This window comes from Coloeus monedula (genome assembly GCF_965178545.1).
Source record: "Coloeus monedula genome assembly, chromosome: 27".
Classification (NCBI taxonomy): domain Eukaryota; kingdom Metazoa; phylum Chordata; class Aves; order Passeriformes; family Corvidae; genus Coloeus; species Coloeus monedula.
Window position 1 is genome coordinate 4,312,302 of NC_138807.1, and position 18,755 is coordinate 4,331,056.

Here is an 18,755-nt window from a genome sequence, read left to right on the forward strand (position 1 = left end):
CGGAGCAGCCCGCGGCGGGGCCCGGGGCTGAGCCCGCAGGTGCGGCGGCAGCACCGGGGGCTCGGTACCGGGCGGCGGCGGCGGCGCCGCGGGGCTCGGAGGAACTTGGCCGAAGTTGGGCGCGGGGGGGGGGCGGGCGCGGGAGGTGGTGGTGGGGGGGGGGAAGGTTCCCGGTACCGGGGCGATCCCGGGGCGCCGCGGCAACCGGGCCGGTCCCCGCCGCCCGAGCGCGGGATGCGGCTGCCCCGGCGCCGCCGCACCGCGGCCGCCCCCGAGTCCCCCCGCTGACGGCGCCCGGGGCCGCGGGCGATGGTGAGGGCTGGGCGCCCGCCCGCCGCCGCCGCCCGCCGCCCGCCCGCCGTCCCCGGCCGGCCCCAGGGCCCCGCCGCCCCGTGAAGCGGCCGGAGCCGCGCCCGCCGCCCGCCGGGACGATGGTGCGCTGCGGGGCGGCCGCGCTGCTCGCCGCGCTCCTCGGCGTCTGCGTCTGGACCGACGAGACCGGGAAAGTTATCTCGGACCGGTTCGCCGTCTACTGGAACCGGAGCAATCCCAGGTGAGGCGGTGGGCGGCGGGGGCGGCCTTGGCGCCCGAGTTGCAGTCGGTGTTTTCCCCCGCACGCACACCCGGTGAGCGCCTGCCGCCGCCCGGTGACAGCGGCCGCCGCCGCCCGTGGAGGGTCGGGTCCCCCTCGAGGCCCCGGTGGGCTCCGGTGAACGGGCTGGGCGGCCCCGGGGAGGGGGGTGGTCCCCGGGGGTCCCTCCCCCGAAAGTTCCCGCGGAGCCCCCGGCGGACCGTCCCCGGGGGCTGCGGCAGCGCCGGGAGCAGCGCCGGGCGCGGGGCGCGTTCCCGGGGGCGGCGGGGGGGAGCGGGCGGCGGGGGCTGCGGCTCGGCCCCTCCGCGCCCAACTTCGGGGAAGTTCAAGTTCCTCCCCCCGCCACCCCGTCCCCCCCCGGTCCCTCTCCCGGGATGAAGGTTCTGCGAAAAAAAACCCTAAATCCGCCCAAAGCGGCGGCTGCGGAGGGCGGGGGGTCGGAAAGAGCGATTTGGGGGGAAAAAGGCAAAACGGGCCTGAGGGGGGCAGGGGGAGTGCGGAGCTGGGGATGCCCGGCCCTGCTGCTCCCGGGTCATTCCCATCCTGGAAGCGCAATCCCCACAGTTGGCTTCGTTTCCTGACTCCAGTTGGAATTTCGATTTTTCTGTCTGTTTTTTCCCCACCAAGTGTTTTTTTTTGCGGGGGACAAGAGTTTCGTTTCTCTCGTATTTCTTTGTTCATGATTTTGAAGAACCAAAAACTGTTGGTGAGTTGGGAGCAGGAGGAATTCTGCTCTGAGAATGTTCAGGTGGTTGGGACCCTCGGGACCCCCCACCCATCCCGTGGGGACACCCCTTGGGCTCTGAACGGGCCCGTTTGTGGGAATTCCTGTAAAAACAAAAAACCAGCCATCAAACCCCAAAATTCCTCAAAGTTCTCCCGAGCCTGGCACTGTCTGTGAGCAGCGAGGGATGAGCTCTGTGGGTGCTGCTGCCCCTGTGGCCCCCCGGCTTTGGTCTGCCCTGTTTTCTGGGTCAAACGGGGGGTTCTTTGTCCCCCTCGGTCCCTGCGTGATGAGTGGCCTCGTAGGGCACGGCGTGGCCTGGTCCTTGTCCCCTGGGCTGCCGGCAACGTGAGGCGGCTCCTCCAGCACCGGGTGCCTCATCCCCTGCTGCCATCCATGAGGGGACCCTCGGTGGCATCTTCTCTCCCTTGATGACACCGGCGCACTTGGGCAAAGTTCCCGGCGGTGTTTCGACGCTGGGACACGCGCGGGGCCGAGGACCCTCAGCAGCACCCGGTGCCCGTCCAACCTCCACACGTGTCTTTGGGGGGACCCACCCGTGCCCCTCGCGCCGCCCCGAAATTGGGGCGAGCCCGTCCCTTTGTGCCTTGGTGGCGGTGCCTTGGCGGCGGTGCCTGCGCCGCGGGCCGCCCGCGGTGCATATGGATTTTATTATCTCCCTCACATTTTTGTGGGGGATTGTAAGAGCCAGGGAATTATATTTTTTTTTTTAATTTTTTTTTTTTTTTTTTTTTTTTTTTCCCATTGCGAAGTTTTTGGTTTCGGCTCCTGGTGCTCCCCCCCCACCCCCCCCAGCTGCCACACTTTGGGCTCTTTGCTTTTGTTCTCCCAAATGCCAAACATGTGTGAGGGGCCCCCCCCGGTCCAACTCCGGCATCCCAGAGATGAGGGTGGTTGGGGTGGTGGCTGGGATTTGGCACCCAAGGGTTCCTGTGGCTGGGATTTGGCGCCCAAAGGTTCTGACGTTTGGGGTTTGGCACCGAAGGGTTCCTGGGGATGGGATTTGGCACCCAAGGGTTCCAATGGTGGTGCCAACAGCCAAAAGTAGCCCCTTGGCCGTTGGTGATGGGCGTCCCGGGACCCGACACCGGTGATGGCGTCAGCTCCATCCCCTTCGCCCCCTCGTAGACACTGCCGAGAATTTCTCCTCGAAAAACCCACGGTGGATCGTTATTCCATATACGTTTATATATTTATATATTTCTAAATCTGCTGTTGGCAGGGAAAATATTTTCGAGGAGCGGGGTGGGGGGGGGAAATAAAATGGAGCGGAGGGAAGCATGAGGGGCTGGGAGGGAAGAGCAGACAATGGCTGGTGGGTTCAGCAGGCACGTCCGCAGTGCCTGGCTCCGGGATGTGACCCAAATTTCCCCAATGTGGGAGCGCCCCGTGTCGCCAGCGCTCCCCGCCTGCGCCTTCGGCTCTCGGAATTCGAGGCAATTTATTAGGGGTTGCAAAGATTGAAATTGCCATTGAGTTTCCTGCTTATTCCCTTTTTGAACCCAGCGGTGGGTTTATTTTGTCTCTGGAGTTACTACAAGACCGTCTCATTCTTAAAAATGAAGGAAAAAACGTATTTATGCTTTTTCTGGTCTCTCGTTTTCATTCTTTTTTTTTCCCCCCTCGCCAACACCTCATTTAGTGAGGGGGAAATAAAAAGGGGTTAAAAAAAAAAAAAGGAGAAAAGACCCAAGGTTAAAATGCCCTGTTTGAACCCACAGACCTTCTCTGCCGCTAAATATTTTTCCTCAGGTTTATACAGCAATCTGTATTTTATAAAGGACAGGAATAAATCTCATGGTCGATATGATTTGCCCAGATTAGAATAATTCTATATTTCATAATTGGGGCTAAATTAAAAATAAGTGGTACCTCGGGATGCTGCAATTTCCCTGTTCTGGGGAGAGATTTAACCACTCGCTGTGGATTTACAAGGTTTATTTTTATTTTTAAATGGTTTCGTGAGGATGCGCTGGGAAAACGTTTGGCTGGATGGAACTCCTGGGTTATCCGGGAAAAAAACGAAGGATGATGAACGTGGAATTATATAATAACGGGCAGTTTCGGTACCGTGTGGAAGTGTGGATTTTTGCTCCGTGGCACGTACAGGCGCTGCCGATGGTCGCTCTCCGGGTGTGGATCCGTTGGCTGTGGCCGGGCCGGGTGCGGGTGGATCCATTGGTCGTGGATGCCATCCATGGATGGGATCTTGGGGCTCTTCCCAGGTCTGGCACCACGGGCAGGGGTCCAGCGCGGTGGGCAGGGGTCCGGCAGCACACGCAGGGCTCTCCCCGCCGTCACTCCGTGTTTTCCAGCTGGTGGTGCGGGAGCCACTCGCCCGTAGGATTCCAGGGTGGATCTGCCTTGGGAGCCAAGTGGGTCGATCCGGGTGTCCTGGAGTGTGCAGCATCACCAGAGGGTTGGGGTGTCCAGTTGTGGCCCCCATTGCCCCCCACGGCACAGCAGGTTTAGGGTGGATGTCTCGGCGCGCGGCACCGCAACACGCGGCAAAAAATCAGGGATTTGGGAAAACCTCTGTGCTGTGGGTGAAAAGGTCTGTGGGAAGGAGTGACCTGTCCTCAGAAGGTCTCCAGTCCTGTGATCCCGACCCGTGGCCTCGTGGCCATGCTGGAAGGCCGAGGAAGGGCAGAGGGTTTGGGATTTGTTCCCGTCCCCTGCTTTGCTGACAGCCGGGTGACAGGCAGGGAATCGTCATTCCCGAATGCTGGTCGGTGTTCCTGCAGCAATCCCGCTGTCACTGCCGTGTGCTGGATCCACAGCGGGAATGTGCAAAGTGCCAGGGGTTTTCCTCCCTCCGTTCACAGCACAGATCCCTGGGACCGGGCGGGATCGTGCCCGTGGCCTGGTTTAACGCTGAGGTCATGGCGCTGCCTCTGAACGGTTCTTTTGCTGATTTCTGTATTATTTTTCGGTGTGGTTTGTGAGCACAGCTGGGATTTCTGTTCTGCTCCTCTGCACTCCCCAATCCTGGGATCGAGAACCGGAGAAATGGTTCCTAGCAGGGGGATTTGCAGAACTGGGTGATGCTCGGGGCCAGCGGTTGACGGCAGGGCAGGACTTTGGGGGGTTCTTTGAGAGGCAAGGTGCCTGTGCCACAGGGATGGTGGGGTTGGGGTGAAGGGGGCACATCTTGGAGGGGATTTGGATTGTGTTCCCAATCCCATTGGATTTTGTTCCCCTTTTTTCCTGCATTCCCATCTCCTGGAGCTGCAGCCCCAGCGCCTGCCGGTTGCTGGTGCTTTGTCCGAGAGCCCAGAGCGTGGTGGCCGTGGCCAGGAAAGCCATGGCTGTGACCGTGACCCACTGACCACCCAAGCCAGGGCTAACTTGCCCACCTGTGTGTCACTAGGGGCTGTGGCCAGGCCACTGGTGGTTGTGTGTGCCACCTCTCCATCAAGGGAGCAAAGACGATGCCACGTCTGATTTTTCCAGGGCAATTTGGTGCTGCAGAGGGGTGGCTGAGCAAGAGGGCTCAGCTTGGGGGGATCCCACCCATGTCTCCATGTTGGAGTGGGGCTGGATCCCCAAACCTCTGTGTCCTGGCTCTGGCTGGGACTTTTGGGGTCACCCCCATTGCTACATGTCCCCAGTTCTCTGTGTCCTCCCTCTCTGCTCCCACGGGCATCGTACTGGGGCCCACATCAGCCTCTGAGGAATCATGCCCCGCTCCCCCCTTGGAGTGATTTTAATGTGAATTTAGCCCTGGCACTCGGGTTATTCCTGTGTCACCATCGGGCCGAGTCCCCTCTCGGGGTGCCAGAGCGGTGCCGGGTGTTTGGGTGTGCCAGCGCTCGGCCTCATCCTGTGCAATCTCTGCTCTTTTAGTTTTCCTCCTTCTGTTCTCCCTTTGTGCCGAGATCACTCCCAGCCCTTCCCACCCCTCTTTTCCAGCCCGTTAAGCCGTGTTAGCAATTCCTCACCAGCCCAGGGCTGCGGCGAGTGGTTAATGGAGAGCAGACACCACCGGGCCGGCGTCGCTGACAGGATTCTCTCTCCGTGCCCGTCTCCGTCTCCGCCTGTCCCTTTCCAGGGACCGCAATTACATTCCCTGCTGGTTGCACATTTGGTATCCAAATGCCGGCCATGCGCCGCATCCTAATGCGAGGATGGGCTGGGGGCATGCGGAGCTGCCGGAGGGTCAGACGGTCCCCAGGACCACCCCCAGATCCCGGGGTGTCCTGGTGGGGGTGGGACACGCAGAGGGTGGGCAGTGGGAACGGTGCAGGGGGTGAGAGATGCCCTCAGGTACCTTGGAAACATACAGATTTATAGATATTTATATACAAATGTATTTATAGGTATGATATAAATTATATATTTATTTATTTATGTGGGTGTTTATTCACCCCCCACCCCCCAAATACACTTTACACACACAAATAACCCAGTGCCAGAAACCCCCCTGTGTGGCAATTCTGTGCCACCCCTGTGTGACATTCCCCTGGAATTCCTACCTGGGGGCTCTGGGATGTCCCTGGCTGTGGGTTTACCTGGCTCCAGGCACAGGTCCGTCCGTCTGTCCATCTGTGTCCGTCCCAGTGCCGCATCAGGAGCCGGCTGGAGCCGTACCTGCCTGTGCCTGACAAGGTTCAGCTGCTGGGTTGGCTGGAAAATTGCAGCAATTGTTCCTTAAATAGCTCCTCGTTCCTGATGGTGACAATTTCGGTTCTTTTGTGTTAGATATTAATCATGATTTCTGAGGCTCCGTTTTGATCCGAGCTGGTTTTCCCCACTCGGGGCAGAGATCCTGCCCTGCTTCGTTGGATTTTATGGGATTTAAGGAAGGCGAGCAGCTCGGAGCGCTGTTACCTTCAGCCCCTAAGAGGAGTTTAAATTCCTTTTCCCCCTTTGCCGTGACCCGATGCTCATCCCAATGTCCGGCCGCTTCCCTCCGCTTGGAGATCCGTCCCAAAAACAGGACCAGGCCCTGTTTGGCCTCTGCAAGTGCAGGGGGAAGCGCCATTCTCCAAGGATCCAGGCCAGATTATTGCCTGGAATCAATGATCTTGGAGCTCTTTCCCAACCCAAACGATTCCACGATTCTCCAGAACCGGAAAAGTGTCGGGGTGAGCCGGTGGCCACTTCGGCCTTTGCCAGTTGAACTCCGGAGGCATCTCTGAACCCCCTCCAAAGCCAGGGCTGTGTTTAGGGCTGTCTATGGGTCCAGACTCTTTGCCACCAGCTCAACCCTTCTGTTTTTGGGGACCCCATGGCTGTTCCCCCTGGCTGGCTGGGAGCTGTGTCAGGGGCACGGCGCCCATGGGGCCGTTAGGGCGTGGGATGCACCAGTGCTGCTTTGATCCCGGCAGGAAAAGCGGGAAGGGACGAGGCTGAGAGCAGGGCAGTGGGATGGAGCCCGGACCGTGTCCCTGCTCTGTCCTGGCTTGTTCCCGGGTGGTCACAATGTTGTTATTTATTTATTTCTCCTCCCTCGATCCCCCTTGGCTTGTTGCTGCTGCTGTGCCTGGGCTGCTAAAGAGCTTCCCATTGTTCCGGAGCTAATTACCTCCTAATGAGGCTCCCGGCTCAAAAGCCGAGTGGAGCAGGGGCTGTGGGGGGATGTGAAGGGGCTGTGCTGGGAGGGGGGTGAGGGCAGGGCTGGGGTCACCACCGAGGTCACCGCCGGGGTCAACTGATGGCTTCGGCTGTGCCGCCCTCACGGTGTGAATTGGGGCTGGCAGTGGAGAGATCCACGGCCATGGAGCTGCCGGCCTGGAGCTTCATCCCAAAGGGCAGCTGGGAAGTGGTTTTGCCAACATTTTCTTGTTGAGCCCCAAACCCAGGGAGAAATCAAAGCCCCGTGGATTTTGACGAGGCGGGGCCGTGCTGGTGCTCGGAGCCTGGGAGCATTCCCGGCGCCCCATCTGGGACAGGTGTCACTTTTAGGGCACATCCTTCATTTTGGAAGTGGTGCTTAAACCAGGGGTCTTCGGAGCCTACCCCATCCGTGTGCTGGACAAATCCTGCTCCACTTTGCCGCTTCCCTCTTGACCTTATCCCATCCTGACCTTTTATTCCATCCCTCAGCGAGAGACTGGCATGAGCCCTGATCCTGATGGGATTCACCACTTTGGCTGGAGGGAGCCAAGCAGTGTCCAGGAGTGTCCTTGTCCCCGCTGGGATGCGGAGCAGAACTTTGGGCTCTGCATCCTGGATCCTGCTCTGCCCCTGGAACATCCCGTGTGTCCCTCGGGGTTGCGGCGGCTCCTGTGGCTCCTCCATGTGCCGCAGACGTGATGGGGGGAAAAAAGGATCCTTCTCCAAAGGGATTGGGAAAGCCCCCACCTCCGCCCTGCTCCGATTGAAGCCGCGCTTTTGTGCCCCCGCACGGGGTGGGGGGTCCTGAACTTCAGAGGGGGACGAGGCGCTCAAAGCAACAACAGTGGGGGAAATCATTCCAAAGGAGGAAAATTTACTCCCTGGAATAATAATGAAGATGGGGGAATGAGTTCCCCTTCCCTGTGCCCTTGGCGGGTGCCCGGGGCACTGAGGGGTCCAGAGTGAGCCTCTCCAAGGGGTTGGAGGTGCTGGCAGTTTTGGGATCACCCCATCCAGCCCAGCTTGCCCATGGATCCATCTCCAGCTGCGCGACAAAGCCCGGGATCCATGGCGCTGGGCTCTGGTGAAGCCAAATCAGTGCCGAGCAGGGAGATCCGCGCTCCCATTCCGAGCCCTCCTCGGATCCATTCGACGATTTCCTTTGGGTCGTTAATGAAGGGAGAGGGATGTGGAAACAGGGATTTAGACTCTTGGTTTTTTTGATTCCTCTCCTTTTAAATCTTTCCCCTCTTCCCGTGTTTGCTTCCCAAGGCCCCAGCGAGGCAGAGGAGCAGCAAGTGATGCCGCTGCTGGGAGAGGAACGGCCGCGGGGCCGAGCCACGTCCTGGTGGGGCTGTGCCGTGGTGGGATCCCGCGGGATACACCTGTGCCGTGGTGGGATCCTGTGGGATGCACCCCTATGTGCCCTCAGCACATCAGCTCTTCCTGACCTCCCAGTTTTCCACTTTCCTTGACGTTTCCAGCTGCTCCGGCCTTGTTTTGTTGGATTTTCCCGTTTTCCCTGCAGCCGTGACCTCCAGGCACGTGCGGGTGTCCGTGCAAACACCGGAGCTGCCCGTGCCAGGTCGGTCCCACCAAACACCAGCCTGGTGCTGGACCTGGAGCCGCCGCTCCCTGTGGATGCTGGCACCGGTATTCCCACCACCGGCATTTCCACCCCGGCATTTCCACCGCGCTGCTGAGGCATTCCCAGGATCCGCAGTTTTACACCATCGCTCAATATCTTTTTTGGTTTTGTTTGACTCCAGGAATGGACTTTTTGTTTCAACTCCTTCCCCACCAGCCCTGAAATCCCCCAGGAATCCAACTTTGGATTATTTGGATCTTTTGTGCCAAACCCGAACCTCTCCCGGCTTCGATTCCCAGCGCGGCCGACTTGGGGAAAAAAGGGGAATAAATGGCAATGGGGGTTTTTAATGGCTGGGAATGGGGAAACCCCATTCCATCCCCAGCTTCCTCCTCCTGCCGCATCCCAATCGCCTCCTCCATCTGTTTCCTTGGCGTTCGGCTGAATTTCCCTGGAAATATTTTGCTGTTTCCCCCCAATACAACCAAGTTTGGTCCGATTTTTTTTTTTTTCCCCCTGCAGGAGAGGAGGAATTATCCGTCTCAGTTTATTTTTCCTTGAACATTACACGGGAGCAAAACTCACCCATGTGCTGGGAAAGAGATAAAGTGTTTAGACAGCAAATACAAATATTCCAGAGCACTCAGCCCGGCTACAGCGATTCCTGCCAGGATTCTGGATTCCGTGCCGTGTCTTCCAGGGGGGTTTTATTTAGACTGCCTTATTTTTTTTTTTTTTTTATTATTTATCAAAAACCCTATTTATATTTGCAGTAAAATAAAATCAACCTGACCCTGTAGAGAACTCGAAAAATCCCAATTCTTTCCTTTTCCAATCCTGTTTCCACTGAGGAAAAAAAGCCCCTGGACCTCGTGCCCTGCACAAAATCCAACCGCGAAGGGATTATTCCGGCGGCTGAGCTTCTCCGCAGGCGCTGGGACGGCGCCGGCTCTGTGTGTCCCACCCCCCCAAAATCGGGATGTAGGGAAGCTCCTGCAGAGGTGGGGATGGAGCTGGGACCCCTGGGGTCTTCCCATGGGATTTTAGGGGCACAGGCTCCCTTGTGCCTTGAGCACCCAAAAAGGGGTTTATGATTCTGATTTTATTTCAGTATTAAACGATGGATCAGCTCCCGCTGCTCCTCGGGAGCATCCCGGCTGTATCCCAGTCTCCCGTCAGTGTCCCAGCCCCGTTGGGGACCCCACGGGTGTCACTGTCACCCCGGTGCTGGGCGCTGGTGCCATCAGGAGCTGAGGAAGCTCTTTCCCAGCCAGCTCGATAATCCCAATTATTATCTGGATTCTCGATCAGGGTTGCTTATTAAACTTGGCACCGCTGGCTTTGCCGTTCCGGCCGCCTGCCTCGGCAGAGGGATTTATCTCCTGCCGATGCGGGAAGGAAATTGAGTGGAAAAATGCGGGGCAGAGCCCCCCGGGATGGCACGGGGGGGGTGGGGGTACCCGGCTTCCAAAGGGCCGGGAGATGCCGGCACAGCCCCAGCGGTGCCGGGGTGGGTTGGTGGAGCCGCCCGGGCCGTGTCCGTGTGTCCTTTTCCATCCCTCCGTCCCCACCCTGTGCTGGCGGAGCAGCCCTGCTCTGGGATGGGCGTTTTTATTCCAAGGTTATTTTGGAACGGTCGGTGCTTTTATGCCATACAGCCGTGGTTCTTTTCCCTTCTCCCTGGAATCTAAAGGACCTTTTGTCAGCCCCTCTCCCCTTTCGCACCAGGAATATCAGCTTTTTCCATATCCAGGCCTTTCTGCTGGAGCTCCCTGCTTCCCATCCCACAAACCTTCCTGGTTTGCTCACCGACCTTTCTTCTCACATTGTAGCCACAAACTGGGTTTTGTTTTTACCCGACACGGCGCCGGAGCTGCCCGAGCCAGGGCCGATGTGCCGACCCTTCCAAAGGGGCTTTTCCCAAATTTCATCCAGATCTCAGCACCGATCCAGCAGGACATCCAGGAGAGTAGGGCGGGAGGTGGGATAGATGCCCCTGGGAAAAGATGCTCTCCCGCAGGGTTTCCCTCCCTCTTGGTATTTGGATGTTTCAATTTTCCCGTTGCTCTGCTCTGTTTTTTCCTGCCTTTCCACCATTTTTTCTGCATTTTAAAAGCACCTGTACAAACCCTTTAACTGGAATTCCCTCTTTTTTTGTGTCCGGCTGCTCTCCCGCCCCTGGGATCCCTGTTTTAGGGTGGGGGCTCTCCCCCGTCCCCTCCCCACATTGCTGCTGAGGGATTTGGGTGAGGACTGGGTTGGCTCCAAAGTCCTTTATTTGGGAAGTTACCATTATCCTGAACCCTGCAAGGATCTTCCCTCAGGAGCAGCCTCGTGCTCCAGGGCTTGGTGTCCATCTTGGGAATGCTCCAGGCTCTCTCCTTGGCTTTTTCAAGATGCTTCGTGCCGGGTGGTTGGGAGAACCTGCTGCCCTCTGGCTCTGGCTGAGGGGCTCGGGATGGAGCCGTGGCCCTGCCAGGCTGTGCCTGTGACTGTCCCAGTGCCCGTCCCATTGTTGTGGAACCGCCATCGGATACGGCACTGGCTCATGGGAATTCTGGCACCGGCTCCGGCTGCAAATGCTGGTCAAAATGGTGCTCCCGTGTGGTTTCCAACAGAGAATCCAAGCCTGTCAGGAGCAGAAATGGCTTCTGGCTCCAGGCTCCATCCATGTCTCCGTTGGATCACCGTGGGGATTGGTTTGGCCGGAGCCGCGCGGGTGCCGAGCGCTGTGGAACACCAGGATCGTGTGCTCCGCCACTGCCCTGGCATTGCTCCTGACCCTTTGAGGTGGGATTTAAGGCTAAACTGGAAGAGTTGGGAGCAGATTTGGGAACAGGATCTGTGCTCTGGAGGCAGCACCCAGCCCGACCAGTGCTGGCCTTCCTAACGCCCACTGCCGCAAGTGACCTTCACCTCGGGCCAGCTCCCGACTTTCCCTGCCTGCTCTTCCTGGCACTCCCAGCTTTCCCCTCTCCGTGGTGGTTCCTGGGGTCAGTTGCCCTCAGTTCCAGCCACCCAACCGCTGCCTCTCCCAGCTCATCCCGCTGCCATCTGCAGTTTTCCATTGTTCCTTGGCTCTTCCCGGCACTCCCTCCGGCGCTGGGATGCGGAGTGCCGGCAGTGGAGGAATGTCCGGGGCCCAGTGTCACAGCCAGGGTCTGGACTCCGGGAAAATCTGGACTCCATTTCAAAGCTGATTAATGATAATCATAAATCATAATGTTGTCTCTTAAGATAGAAAGCTTTGGATCGGGAGCAGGGACTCTTATCCTGCGAGCTGGGGGTGATCCTGGATCCGGCTTCCAGCTCATTACCCCGAGACAAATGGCTTCTCCCTCCCCCAGCCTCAGTTTCTCTGTGGGTAAGGTGAGGATTGCTGCCAGGGGCTAAATTAGGGAATTAATGCTGGTGGAGTGATTGAGAGATGGAGAAGGACGTGGCTCTCACAGCGCCATGTCCCGCTACACAACGCGTCCGCCCGCTCCGGGGCTGCGGGTGGGAATTTCGGCCGGGAGCAGGGATGGGGGCGTCCGCAGTGAAGCCCCTTCTTCATGTCCACAGAGCCCAGGGATCCACGAGGAGGGACTGGAGCCTGCCAGCTCCTTCCACGCTGGTTTGGGATCTGTGTGGGGACACGGTGGCTCAGATCCATGGCTGATTCCGGTGTGCATCCCGCATCCAGGTGGTTTGGCAGCACCAGAGCCCAATTCCTTCCAGCTTCTTCCTGGCGTGTCCCTCGCTGCCCCAAAATCCCGGTGTCACCGAGTCCCCGTTCCCGTGGGAGGGGAATCCAGCTGCATGGATTTTTGTGACTTTTTTTATATTTTTCCTCAAACGTCGTAATATTTGTTCCACCGTATAAATCACTTCCTTGCTCTGGGTGGAGGGAGGATTTATGGGCGCAGGTGGGAGGAACGCGGCTCCCGGGACTGACCTGCTGGAATGGTTTTGAGGCGGTGGCCACAGCAGCCATTCCAGCCAGGGGAGAGGGCTCGGGCTGGGAATCCTGCCTGGAGATGTGATGGGAGCAGGGATGGACCCGGCTGGGATGGCCTGAGGTCAGCACATCTGTGGTGCTGCTCAGGGTTTTCTCCGTGCTGGAAAGTGGCACCGACAGGTTGGACCCCAAACCATCGTCTGCTGGAGGACCACCAGGAAAGGGGGTTCCAAAGCCTTTTCCAAGTCCCTCAAAGGCCAGTTTAAATCCTGGGAAGGGCCTGCTTTCCCACTGTAGCCTTCAGTGTCACGCTGGGGCCATGGGAATGTCACTGGGGACGCGGGAATGTCGTTAGGAGGCTGCTGATGATGGCAACCCCAGGGCGAGGGGGCCGGGGGGTGTCAGGATGTGTGGGGATGCTCGGCCCTGGGGACACCCAGCCGAGGCTCTCCCTGCTCCCGGGGGGCCAGGCCAGCTCCGGGGGGATTTTCCCTGCGCCAGCGCTACCCGCAGCAGCACAAACGAACCAAGTAATTGGCAACATGGAAATATTTTGTGCTCATTAAGCAGTGGGAAGCGGTGGGTGAGGAAGCGGCGGGTGAGGAATCCGGGTTCTCCGGTGGGGTTCTCCAGAGCCGTGTTCTCCAGCGGCAGTCCCGGTGACCCAGGGCAGGGAGCACGGAGTGGGAGCACCCCGGGATGGGGGGCTGGTGGTGGGAAGGAGATGGAGGAGCCAGATCCCAGCACCGCACAGTCGGGAGCTCCCTGTGTTGGGGACAAGGACAAACCAGGGCAGCAGGGGGATCCCAGCCGCTGTACGGGGGCAGCGGGGGTCACCCCCCATTTCTCCCAATTCCCGTAAACCCCACGGATTAAAACTTGGCACATCAGCTCTCAGCAGCTGCCTTGGAGCTCCCCAAGTGCGGCACTGCCAATTCCCAGGAGCGGCGCTGAGGGGAACGCCGGGGGACTCTGCATTCCCTCCGCTCCCAGCAGTGGAAGTGAGGGGTGATCCCTGAGGATCCTGTCCCTGTTCAGGGGATCCCAGCGGGGTCCCCCCGCCATCCTCAGCCCCCAGACACGTGCTGACGGTGCCAGGGCCCCGGCGTGGTGTGGGGAGCCCAGCGGTGCTGCAGGCAGGGGAAGCTTTATGGCTGTAGTTAAAGTGACTTTATGATATTGTATCTGAACAATTGCCGGCTATTATCCGGATCGATGCCGCGGGATTGAGACGCCGGTTGATAACCCAGGCAGGGCTCTAATCGCTTTTAAACCGCACAGGGTTGGTGGGGCTTTCCATAAAACCCCTCGGTGGTTTCTGTTTTAACAGAAAACCCCTGGCTCTGGTGCGTTTTACACTGGGACATCCCTCTGTGGGTGCAGGTTTGTCCCTCTCCACCCTGCCCTGGGTGGGGATCAGGATGCTGGGACCTGGCTCAGGAATTCTGCGTTCCTGGGCTCCGGGCTGCCCAGCACTGCTAGGTCCTGCCCTGCTGAGGAGCGAGGGGCAGATTTTGGGATCCTGTTCCCACTTTTGCCTGGCTCGCAGCGACCTTGGGTGAGTCACGTCACCTCCGCACACTGGGTTTTCCGCAGCTGTGAAACGAGGACAGTGATACCTTTCCCACCTCACAGAGGGGTTGGGAGGCTTAATTAGTTAATGTTCGTAAAGTGCTTTGAGGATTAATTAATATTGTGACTCTAATTTTTTCCGATGGTGAAACGCCACTTAAATATCTCCACGCTGGTTCCTTCCTCCCTGACCCTATAAAGCAAATCCACCCAGGAATGTCGCTGGTCTCTGCAGCAGCCGTGTGGCCCTGTCCCTGCCAGGTGTCACCTCCCCAGTGCTGAACTGGGAGGAACTGGTGCAGGGGCACTGGTACAGGGGTGTCCCAGAGCGTGGGGTGCAGCTCTGCATCCTGGCTTCCCAGAGTGTCCACCTGAGCCTGACCCTCCTTGGCCAGGCTTTCCCTGCTGGGAGCCATTCCTATGTTGGGATGAAGTCATTGTCACCTCCCTGTGACACTGCCCGTCCCTGCCCAGCCTGCTCGGGCACCTCTGGCAACCCCCGAGGGCTCCACCTGCTCGGAGGCTTCTGTGGGAAACCTCCCTCGGCGAATTCCACATTCTGTGTCCGATCCCATCCAGCATTTTGGGGGCTGCTGGGCTGGGAGGGGGCTGTGGGACCTGGCTGGTGTGTTGGGGACGCTGTGCTGGGCATGATCCAAAGCTCTGGGCAGCCTTTGGTGGCACAATCCCAGCTTTCCCAGTGGAAAGAATCCGTTGGGATCGCACCTGGCTGGGACACGGCCGGCAGGTGCGGCAGGGCGCGTTCCGATGTCTCCGTTCCCGTGTGCCATCAGTGGGGTCGCTGACGGGCAGCTGTGGTTTCCTCCACGGTGATTTCTCAGCAGTGGCTCTGCTCCTGTCACACTCTCCTGTGTGAGCACGGAGGGGACGGGGACAGCAGAGGGTGCCCGTGATGGCAGCGCCATCCCCCAGCCCCTTGGGGTGCGAAACCCGGGATTAGCTCAGCTCCAGTGCTGGGAGGGTCTTGGGCCAGCACTGGTGGGAGGTTTCCTGCTGGGAGCAGCCCAGGAAAGAGCTGAGTGTGTGTCCCAGCTCTGGGTGACCCGAGAGATCCCAGCCTCTGGCTCTGGCACAGACTGGGGGTGTTTGGCCCTCTTGGAGTTGTGGGAATTCTGAGAGGGGCTGGGGGAGGGAGCGGGCGGGGGACGGTCCCAGGTGGGACGGGCTGGTGGGACATGATGGAGCCCTGGGGCTGGAGAATCAGGGACGGCAGGAGAATTCCCAGTCGCAGCGCACTGGAGGGAACTGGGACCCGCCATGGAGAGAGGAAGAGGAGGAGGGAGGTCTGGAGGGAGCCACCACCCTCTTCCCTGGAGCTGCTGGGTGGAGCCGGAGGAGAAGGAGCATCTGGGACAGGAGAGGATGAGCCAGGAGGGTCCAGCCCTGGTTGATGATGCCTGTCCCTGTCCCTGGTCAATGGCTCCTGTCCCTGGTTGTCACCAAGCCCTGGTGGTGGGAGGAGAGGCACGTGCAGGGTCTCAATCCCAGCTCCTCCACGGGGTTTGGGGCAGGACACACCGACGTCAGCATCCCCATGCCCGGACCCTGCTCCGTGCCGTTAATGACATCCCGGCAATTAAACTGGAACTAATGCAACGATAAAAATAACCCGCTGTCCTTCTGCAGCGCCGCATCCCACAAGCTCAGAGGTGTTTAAAAACCCATTTAACGCCAGATCCTGGGCGTGGGGTGCCCCAGGGTGGCACCGGGATCTGCGTGGCCACAACCAGGTTTTCCAGCCCTGACCCGTTCCTGGCTTTCTGCAAGGTGCGAACACCGCCAGTTCCCTCCAGTGCAGAGACTGGTTTACCAACTGCTGCGTTTTAAATAATCTAAATTACATGAATATTTTATTTTTCTTCTTTCTAGAGTTGTGGAATTCCCAGGGGTTGGTTTTCAGGCTTTTCTCCGTAATGGAGGAGCAGGAACGCATTCTTTTAATGGTAATTGAGATTCTTGCATCATTGCAGGACTTGGGAGCTGGATGGGCTTTAAATAACGGGAGAGGGGGGGAATTCAGGTTCTGGCTCCTCAAACGGGTTTTTTGAGGTTTTTAGGTGGTTTTCCTCAATCTTGTGGAGGTTGGAGGGGCTGGAAAGCTGTGTCTCTCTCCCACTGCCCTGGGAACTTTCCCCAAAGCAGGAGGTGACTTATGAGGGTGACAGGGACCTGTGGGTGTGGTGTCCTTTGGGAAACCTCTCGGGAATGGTGCTGGGGGTGACCTGTGCTGTGCACCCCATTGTTGGAGCCGCCTGCCAGCCCTTCCCCAACCCGTGTGTGCCCGGGTATCGGAGCTGGGTCCTCCCAGGCTGAGGTTTGGGGTTTTTCATGGCTTTGTTGCCTTCTGCCTGACACAGTGCGCGCCCAACCCGGAGGACACCCATCCTGGTGGGCACCCATCCCTGCTCTGCTGCAGGAATGCTCGTGGAGCATGGGAGGGGTTGGTATATGAGAGCAGGGTGGTTTTGGAAGGGGCTGAGCAGGATGAGGATGAGCAGGGGGTGGAGCGTGGCTGTCCCAGCCCGGGGGTCCTGTCACTGTGAGTCCCCGAACCCAGAGCACAGGAGCACCACGGCAGAGCTGGCATTGCCACTCCCATGCCCTCCTGAGCTGCCTTGTCCCTCTGCTGCCCATGCGATGCCGGATCCTGGCAGGGCTGGTCCCCACCAAGGCCTTGTGGGGTGGTGGAAGGGGCTGCCGAGCACTTTCTGGATGGGGGGATGCGGTTTCCGGCTGCTGGGGGGAAACATCTGGATCCAATTCCCGCTCCACGTGCAGCTGGCCGGGCCGGACCCGCTCCTGCCGCACGGCGTGACGGGAGCGGCTTTGCTGCAGAGGGACACACAGGGACCCTGTCCTGGGGTTGGGAGCCCCATGCCAAGTCCCCATCCCACTGGGAGCCCTCCTGCTACATTCCCATCCCACTGGGAGCTCCAGCACTGCATCCTGATCCCGTGGGAACCTCACCACTGCATCCCCATCCCAGCAGGAGCCCCAGCACTGCATCCTGATCCAGTGGGAACCTCACCACTGCATCCCCATCCCAGCAGGAGCCCCAGCACTGCATCCTGATCCAGTGGGAACCTCACCACTGCATCCCCATCCCAGCAGGAGCCCCAGCACTGCATCCTTATCCTGGTGGGAGTCCCTGCACTGCACGCCCATCCCGTGGGGAGTCCCAGCACAGCATCCCCGTCCTACTGGGAGCTCTGCCACTGCATCCCCATCTCCGTGGGACCCCTGCCGTCCTGCCCTGGAGCTCCCCTTGTCCCGGTGCCATCTCTGGGGACTGCCGGTGCCCATTCCCGGTGTGCTGCCGCCCGGGGCGGGGGCGGGGGGAGCCGCTGCCCGCCGTGCCTTTTGTCAGCCTCGGAGAAGTTGACCTTGAAGCGCGCTGGCAGAGCCCTGCAGCTTAATCGTGTTAGAGGTGTCTGACTGCGGCTCGCGCGGCTCTACCTGAGCGGCATCAGCAAGGGGGACGCGGCGGGCTCGCCGCCCCGGCTCAATAATTGATGCGTTTTTCTCAGCTCCCCCTTCCGTGAAAGGAAACCCAAGTGCTGGGATGATGGCAGGGGCCAGGAGGATGGCAGGACTAGGAGGATGGCATTGCTGGGTGGATGGCAGGACCGGGAGGGCGGCAATGCTGGAAGCATGGCAGGGATAGGAGGATGGCAGGGCCAGGATGATGGCAGTGACATGGGATGGGAATGGGGATGGGAATGGCGAGGGGCTGGGTGCCACGTGGATGCTCTGGGATGCCATCCTGGGGTCACCCCGCTGTGGATGGGGATGTGCTGAGGGTACTCTGCAGTCACGAGGAGACACGCGGAGGTGGGAGCAGCCCCTTGGGTGCCCTCCTGCTCTGCCCAGCTTCCCCCCCATGGGAAGACCCCAAGCACTGCATTTCCACCTGCTTTTTTCGGGAATCTCTGCAGAAACCCTCAATCCCTGAATTCCCACGGAAGCACCGAGCAACCTCACACCGAGCATCTCCATTCTCCTGGGAGCACCTCCTGCCCCAGAGCCTGGCACTGCCCCCTTAGTGCCTCCACCACAGCCCCCTTGGTCTCCCCTGCTCCCACCTGGATCCCCGTCACCCTCAGCCACCCTGGACCCCATGCTGGGGACACTGGCCCTGGGTGTCCTCTGGCTCAGCCCCTTCACGCCGGGCAGAGTTGTTTTGCCTCCCTACAACCCTTCCTCCCTGCCTCCCCCCTTTTCCCCCCTTTCCCCTCTTAGCCAAGCGCACAGGGAAGGGGAGAGATTTTAACCTTCTGCCTGGAACCAATTAAAAAGGTCTTTCCACAGAGACGAAAGTGCTCGTGCACCTTTGTGTGCTGCGAGCGGGGGGAAGAAAGCAGAGGCGGCCTTTGAAGGGGGGATGAGGTCCCTCCGCTGGGACCCCTCCGGGCTTTCAAAGCCTGCGTTATTTCTTTATTTTTAAATAGCCAAATTAAAGTGCCTCCCGCTTCCTCCCCTCCCCGTTTGCGCGGCAGCACGTGGCCTCTGCCAGCTGCGAGGGGGGATGCGGGCACGGCTGGTCCTGTTCGGGGTGTTCTGGTCACCAAGAGGGGTCAGGGCATTGCCCAAAAGCCAGCTGGGACCCCTGTGGGATGGGGCAGAGCATCCCTGCTTCCTGCTGGGATTGCAGAGGCGCTGGCAGGGTAGCATTGAGGTTGTTCTGGCTGAGCCAGGGCGGGGGCACGCTGGACCCCTGACCAGGGCAGCCCCCTGCTCA

At 59.5% G+C, this 18,755-nt stretch overlaps 1 protein-coding gene across 1 annotated transcript in view; it reads left to right on the forward strand.

Moving 5' to 3' along the window:
• Window positions 1-431: 431 nt before the first annotated feature.
• EFNA2 (ephrin A2) overlaps window positions 432-18,755 on the forward strand; it is a gene marked incomplete at both ends in the record, with an annotated part of 38,061 nt that continues 19,737 nt past the window's right edge. The window contains one exon of the mRNA XM_082297803.1: window positions 432-553. Coding sequence (XP_082153929.1) covers window positions 432-553 — 122 coding nt within the window. The remainder of the gene's footprint in view (window positions 554-18,755) is intronic.